This window comes from Helobdella robusta (genome assembly GCF_000326865.2).
Source record: "Helobdella robusta unplaced genomic scaffold HELROscaffold_24, whole genome shotgun sequence".
Classification (NCBI taxonomy): Eukaryota; Metazoa; Annelida; class Clitellata; order Rhynchobdellida; family Glossiphoniidae; genus Helobdella; species Helobdella robusta.
This window is the reverse complement of record NW_008704261.1, coordinates 1,704,969-1,713,272: the sequence shown is the minus strand read 5'-3', so window position 1 is coordinate 1,713,272 and position 8,304 is coordinate 1,704,969. Positions and strand designations below refer to the sequence as shown.

Genomic DNA, 8,304 nt, shown 5'->3' with positions numbered 1-8,304 from the left:
AGTAAACAAAGCTTTCCACTCTTTCAATACCACCACTCAACCCCGTCCTTGCGTCCGTCCTATTAATCACACCATGAACACATTTCTTACATTTGAACGTGCCTTCCACCTTTTTCAGTGCCCCCCTCACACCACTACATCTCTTATGCACCCATTTCTGACATCCTATACACAATACCGAGTTAGCCTTTACTCTCCTATCACATACCCCACAGGGGTCTATTTTACTTATCACTCGCTCCCCACCTTCCCCACTCACCATTACCTTCGTCTTACCAATATTAACTTTTAACCCTTTCTTTTCAATAACACTTTTCCATCTGTCAAATTTTAACTGCAATTCTTCCATGCTATCAGCCATCAAGACTAAATCATCTGCACACAAAATCTCAAATAACAACCCCTCCATTATGTTTCCACACACAACATCCATCACAATTGCAAACAGAAACGGTGATAACACTGATCCTTGATGCACTCCTACCTTAACACTAAAAGCGTCCGACATCCCCCTTCCAACCCTCACCTTTGTCTTTGCCCCTTCATACAGCTGCATCACAGCTTTAACAAGTCTCTCATTCACTCCTTTCTTCCTCAACGCCCATTCAATGACCTTCCTTGGTACTCGATCAAAAGCCTTTTCTAGATCCACAAAACACATGTACAATCTTCGTTTCTTTTTTCTATAATTCTCCTGCAACATTCTCACCATGAACAACGCATCCACCGTTCCCCTACCAGGCATAAACCCACACTGCATTTCATTAACTGCCACCATACTTCTCAACCTCCTCTCAAGCACCCTCTCCACTACCTTCATTCCGTGCTCTAGTAATTTCACACTCCTATATGACCCACAATCTCTCACATCTCCTTTGCCCTTATACAACGGCACCAACACACTGTGTCGCCAATCCTCAGGTATACCTTCATCATCAAACATACTGTTAGCAATTCTCATCATAACTTCAATTCCTATCACCCCACTCGCTTTAATATGTTCTGCCGCCACTTCCGAAATCCCTGTCGCCTTATCTAGTTTCATTTCTCTAACTGCTTTCTCTACTTCCTCCATCGTCACCTTCTCTATAGGTCCGTGTGTGACCGCGGATTCCACATCTCCATCCCACTCATTCTCTTCATTCATCAACCTTTCCATATGAGTTTTCCACACCTGAGCTTTTTCCTCCTCATCTATGCACAACTTGCCAGATCCATCCCAAACACATCCATTCCCTATAACATCTTTCCTATCCCTCATTGACTGCTTTGCTACTTTGAACATTTTCCTCGAACTCACATCAAATTCCATTTCCTTCATTAACCTATCTGATGCTTTCGTCATTGCAGTTGCCACTGCCTGTTTTGCAACCTTCTTAGCCTTCCTATACTCAGACTCCGCTTCCTCCGTCATGTCCCTTCTCCATACCCTAAACCTCTCCTTCTTGACTTCCAAAACCCTTCTTATATCTTCATCCCACCACCACGTCTCACCATGCCTACACTTTCCTTTCGTCCATCCACATACTTTATCTGCCGTAGCCAACACACAGTCCCTGTATCTCTCCCAAACATCTCCATCCTTACCACTCTCCCAATTTTCAGCCACCTTCACTTCAAATGCCTTCCTCACCTCTGCATCCTGCAACTTCCATGTCTTTCTCTTTGCCACAAACTTATCCTTCTTCCTCCTCCCCATTTCTTTTGATGTCACATCCATCACAACCATACTATGCTGCAACATACCAGGTATCGCCTTCACATTCTTCACATACTTCCTATGTTTGGCCCTTACCAATATATAGTCTATCATCGATCTATGTTCCCCTGACCTATAAGTAATCAAATGTATTATTGGTGAGTGCCCACACTCACCAATAATACATTTGAACAAATATATTAGATGGCTACAATATTACATTTGAACAAATATATTAGATGGCTACAATATTACATTTGAACAAATATATTAGATGGCTATGATACGTTTATCGATTCTGGTTTACTAATGTAGTTGATTTTCATCATATATATATATAGTTTTTAAGAAATATCACCGCATTGTTGAGTTTGTAACTAACATTTTCCATTTTTTGTACAATTATTTTATCAATATTATCCAATTTATTCAAGTTAATAATAAAATTTTTAATTATTTTATACTGCATTTTTTTATATATACATTTACATAAAAAAGTTTTCTGTAAACTTTATCATCCTCAGCGTAAAAGAGTTTGTGATAATGTTATAATGTAGTTCATCAGGTATTTATTGTATTTTTAACAAAGGAACTCCAAGTTCCATTGTTTCTTTGTGTGAGTAATTTCTTTGTTAGTACTGGCATTCTTTATTGCAGAAAATTTCGATCTATCAAAAATCTTACTTCTGACACCAATGTTATAATCCTTGACCTCGTAACTACTAAAACCGATGTTATATCTTCAAAGATCTCTATATTTCCAACACCAGTGTTGTAGCTTCCAATGATCGTCAAGTGTTCGTTATTCCGTAGGTTCAATATCTCCGGTAAATGAACGCTTTTAACGCAAACTTAGTTGATTCAAATGGCAAAAGTAATAGAAACACTAAACTAATCCAAGAAACTCTATGGTTTACAATCCAAAGATTACAAATACATCAAAAATAACACTAATTAGGATAACAAATAATATAGCGCAATTTGATCATTCCAGCGGTTATGACAATATAATACAAATGAAGAGATTATTAAAATTTTTGCTTTAAAAAATTATTTAAAAAAGATTAAATTATTTAACTGGCCAGGTAATTATGCAATTATTCAATGAAAATGTGTATCAGCATCAGCAGGCATAAACATTAGGGTTATGATTTTTAAATGAATATACCTGAGGTTCCAAATGAATTTTTATATGCAAACACTATTATGATAATAAGTTTTATACAGTTTACAAAATCCTGGCGTCCCACATGTGAAATAGATCGACAAAACTGTAATATATGGCTATTCGTTATGCTTCAATTATACAAATGCACAGACAGTTAAATACACACACAATTGAAGATTAATAATCAGTTATTCACATATTTATATTAGAGATCAAAAATTTATTTATCAGTTTTGCAAGTAGCATGGATATCTTCCATTGTTTTCACAGCTTTCAGCTATAACGAGGAAAATCCACGACAGAGGGATCATTTACGCAGTGCATCTTCAAGCAGTTTATTGCTTTCATACATCTCAATTTTGTAACAGCAGAAAGCAATTTATCATAAGCATTAACACCAAAATGCTGATCGCAGAACCATGCTGATGCCCATGTTGTTGGCATAAAATCACAGGCATGTTTCAGCTTTTCACGATAATCTGGAAAAAGAAAATACGCCAATAATGCAAATGTTCCATCTTGCATGACTGAGGGATGGTAGTTTACGCCTTTTGATTATTGGGAATTTATTTGAATTCATGCATACTTCGTAGGCTTTACAAATTTAAAACAGAAATTTAAAATCGTCACGCATTCCGAGATTTTTGAAAACTGGTACTGCAAAATCACCGATATATTTTGGTTGCAAAGTCTCACATTGAGTTGAAATAATCTCAATAAAATCATGGCTGGTTTCTGCGACGCAGTGGGAGTGAAGAAATTAAGCAAATTACGAAGTATCGTGTCCAGTATATGATTCTGGCAGCCGATGAATTGAGGTTTGATCAAACTTTTGCTTTGAATTTCATTTTGGAGTAGAACAAAAATTCAGTTTTTATGTCCATTATTTACTGTTGTTGTGTCTGATATTAATATTCTGCCAAGCATTAAATTCATCTAATAGATTTTTAAGCCAATGAATGTATCTTCAGCAGATCCTGATTTACAAATGATAATACCTAAATTGATAAATCTTAAAAGACTTTTCAAACAAACAACTAGATATTTTCTATTTGAAAGTCTTTTTCCATAAAAATGTAAGCAAAAATCATTTTCTAGCTGAAGAACGTTTTGAATTTCTGAAATTTTTCCTTTTCCATCTTTAGCTATTCTTCTCCAGATTCCACTTTGTGATGGAATGAATAGCTCAGCTGTTTCTTCCCTAGCTAAACTGCTGCAAACTCTTGATGCCTGACTTGACAAAAAAAAATTTGTTACAAGTTTTGCAGCAGATTTTGTTTTTTGATCATTGAAATCACGATCAACTGACATTTTAATCTCCCAATCATTTGCAAATTTATCAGTTCCAAATTTATCAGATACATCAGAAGCACACCGTACAATTGCACATTGGAACTTATTAACCTTGCGACGTTTTGAAGGATGTATTGAAACTTGAAACAGGTGCAAACTTTGCTGTTGTATACCCAACTGCACTCTGTGATATAATCTGCTTTTTATACAGTTCTTTATCTTCCATACATAACTAATTTTCATCAAATTTGGTTATATCAAAAACGGTTAGTAACTCATTCACAAATTTGTCACTTTTCCTTTACCGATATTTTACAAACGCATCAACTAAGGTTTCAAAGACTGTCATAGCCGGAGGTAGTGATGAGGTTAAGCTCTCAAAACACCCCCATGGAGTGCGTCTCAAATAGCCTCTGACAGTCAAAGACCAAATCCTGGCCTTCTCGTGGAGAAACTGTTTAAACTAACAGGAGAAGGGGCAAAGGCGGCTAACTAGCGCCTCAAAACTAGTCGCTTCGGGTTGACGGGGCCCGTTATTCACCCATCTAGAAGGTAAACTCTGATTTCAAACCTCCACTGCCTTGTGGCTATACCTTTTGTAGGGGAAGGCTAAGGGAGTAAACCCTAACAGAAAATCATGCGTGGTATTGCGTCTTCAAGACGATATGATTGCTTCAACCTCTACTCGACTTGCTACCTACCCACGTTTGTCTGGCGAACAATTGGGAACAACTATAGCAAAAGTATTGTCCACATGAAGTCATCTAAAAAAAAACCTCATACCGCATCGCTCGTTGCGCGGGTTAACAAAGAGCGCACAGTCTCGGTCATTGTCGGCCGACTGTGATAAGCGGACTACGGCGAACAACCCTATTTATGATACCTCTTTACGGTCCCGTGCTGGAGCTAACCCGCATTGATTGAATGGAACCCGATCAGTGAAAGGCTGATGGTTGCTCGTTTCAGACATCGATATGGTACTATGTCAGTGATTGTCTTTTACGCACCAACTAATGAAGAGACGGCTGAGATCAAAGATCTCTTTTATGGCGCACTAAGAGACTCGTTTCGTTTCACCAGGCCCACCGACCTCATCATTTGCCTGGGCAACTTTAACGCGGTAACGGGTGTTGACCGCCGTATGCCTTCGGTAGTTGACCCCTTTGGTAACGTATCACCAAACGACAACTCTGATCATTTCCTGGAATTCTGTGCCTCCGCGGAACTTAGGGTCTGCAGATCCTGGTTTCGCCGTAAGGATATCCATAGACTGACGAGGCACTCAAATGACGGCATTACGGCTAAGGAGTAAACTGCGTAGGGATTGTCAGGCTTGGGCGGACAAACTGGCGGCGGATGTTGAATTAGCCTTGCTGAATAGACTGAACAAGGATGCTTTTGGTCATTTCCAAAAACTTAGATTGACAACCCCGGCTGTCTCTAGCCCTATTCTCAGTGGTACTGGTCGGTTGATTGTGACGGAAACGAAAAGCTAGAGAGATGGCGAGAATACTTCAACCAGTTGCCCAACCACCCAATGTTGGCGCCCTCGCAGGAATTATTGGATTTTGCTGAATCCACTGCCCCAGACCCTGAGATTGACACTGAACCCCCTTTCGTAGCTGAGGTTGTCGCGGCTATAGAAACGCTAAAGAGCGACAAGGCACCGGACTTTTTTAACATTCCTCCGGAAATGCTTAAATCAGGTGGACCTATGTGTGCTAGTTGGCAGCACTCCGTCACCACCCGGGTGTGGCAGTCCGGTGCCGTCCCGGATGATTGAAGGAAAGATATCATAATTCCGTTTCACAAGGATAAAGGATCACGCCGTGAATATAAAAACTATAGAGGCATCACTTTGCTGTCAGTTCCATGCAAGGTATTTGCCCCCGTCCTCTCTTGCTGTCTCGGCATCGTGGAGAACAAAGTGGCTTCACGCCTGGTAGGTCTACCATCAACAGGATATTCACGCTCTCACTCCTTCCACAGACCAGACGTGCTTTTGGTAGACCACTTTGGATTGCCTACGTTGACTTGAGTGCGGCTTTTGATTCAGTCAACAGGGATGCTATGTGGCTGTTCCGTGGTCTGGGCACCCCTGGTAAAACTGCTTAAGGCTTTATACACCCACACCTTGAGTTGTGTTAGATCGGAGGGGCGATGCTCTCGGTGATTCGAGATTGATTGCGGCGTCAGACAGGAGTGTATACTTGCGCCGGATGAGTTCTTGGCCCCGATGGATTGGATCATGGAGCGTTCTGTACACAAAGGTATGCTCGGCACCACAATCGGCAGGGTGGTGTTCACGGACCTGGACTATGCAAATGACGTCGCTTTGCTAGCTGAGATGCGAGATGTTCTCATACTGTCGTTGGCGGCTATGTCTGAGGAGGCAAAGCCTTTTGGTTTAAAAATTAACTGGGAAAAAACGAAAATTCAGGCAATCTTTCTGGGCGATCCGCCACCCTCGTCTGTCTCTGTGCTGGGTAATGACGTACAGATTGTGGATCCATTTCATATCTCGGCTCCTAAATACACTCGTCAGGCAGTAGTGACGCTGAAATTTCGCGTCGAATCATCATTGTCCGAGCGTGTATGAGGTCCCTGGATTGTAGTATATGGCACTCGGGCATTTCGGGGACAACAAAAGTTCGATTGTATAACCCTTACCCCGTGCTGGCCTATGGATGCGAGGCCTGGTCAACTACTAGCGCTCATTTGAAGAGGCTAGACGCTACAGATCACTGCGCAGGACCTACCGCGATCACGTCACCAATGTTGAGGTGAGGAGAAGAGCACAGCAGCCCTCCGTTTCCTCACTCCTGTTCAAGCGTCATTTAAACTTCTCGTGCCAGTTCCATAGAGAATCATTACCGGGCTTTAAAAACTGTCATAGACCGACCACCACCGGACTGGACTCGACAGCGCGGCAGTCTGTGAACGTCGTGTAACTTTAAATTCTGTCTACAAATGTTCGAAATTTCATCAACAGTTCTTTTAGATAACTTTGACATGTTATCTAAAATAAACAGCGGACAAATATAACTAAAGATTTTGTCAAAGTAGAGGCAATAATACCTAAAAGCAGAAAACTATAGTTTAAAAAAAAACTGCTTAGTTGCTTATTCCATCAACTTTTATCCTATTGGTTCGTTTAATTATTCGTGAAATTACCAATTCATAAATTTCAACTTTTTTATATTGTAGCTTTATATTAATCAAATTGAAAGATATTACTTAGTTAAACCAGTTAATATTTAAAATGCAAAGGAAAAGGGGGTATGTACTAAGTGAGGTATGTACTAAGGAATAAGGGACATCGTAAATATTAACTGTAGTCTTTAATGTAAGTAAATTGTTTTTACTTTATATTTTGTAATGAAAACTGTAAATAAATAAAATATCGTATAATTCTAGCCACGACTGTAATTATTTCAGCGGTTATGAGTAAATAACTTAATTTTACATATGCTTTATTATGGACCAATATACAAAATTTTCAAATTTTAATGGGCGCTAGATTTTTTCATAATTTTTCTCATTTCATAATTTTTCAATCTACACATAAAATGCCTTTGATGAAACCCCTGGGAAAAGAATTTTAAGCAAAAAGCCTAAAAGTCATAACCCTAATGAGCATGTTTTATTACAAACGAATTATTTAGTTAAAAATATCAAGAAAACATTATGTGATTTTCAAAATTGCACACACCTCTGGGATCCATGTAACAAGACCAAGCACTACCTGTGAAAAGCAAACTTAAATTTTAGCTTGTTAATATTCAAGCAGAGTTTTTGTCATTAGCTTTATTAGCTTTATTATTATAGTAACTGTTAGGTTTATTATAATTTTTTTTTATTAATATTTTAGTAGTCATTATACTTACACTTGGAATCCCCAGAATCATTGTTGCTTTTTATGTTGTTGAACTGAGGTTTGACCGGGAGAACATTTGATAACTTGGAAGTGTTGATTGGTGGTGGTAATGTATCAGAAAAATTATCAAATGCATCAATAACCACCTTTGAAGCTTTTAAATCATCACTATTCATTTTTTATTTTCATTTAAGTCAGAATCTAAACAAAAAAATTATATGATATTAAAATCCAACAATATTAGTATAAATTTTCGACTACTTGATA

The 8,304-nt window shown here is 38.8% G+C and overlaps 1 protein-coding gene across 1 annotated transcript; it reads left to right on the top strand.

The window, feature by feature from the left end:
* Positions 1-5,142: 5,142 nt before the first annotated feature.
* Positions 5,143-7,100, top strand: HELRODRAFT_172724 (hypothetical protein; the record flags this gene model as incomplete). The annotated part of the gene is made up of 4 exons (XM_009019378.1): positions 5,143-5,391; positions 6,601-6,700; positions 6,751-6,943; positions 7,016-7,100. 4 exons carry the CDS (start codon positions 5,143-5,145, stop codon positions 7,098-7,100), a joined length of 627 nt encoding a protein of 208 aa, XP_009017626.1.
* Positions 7,101-8,304: the final 1,204 nt, after the last annotated feature.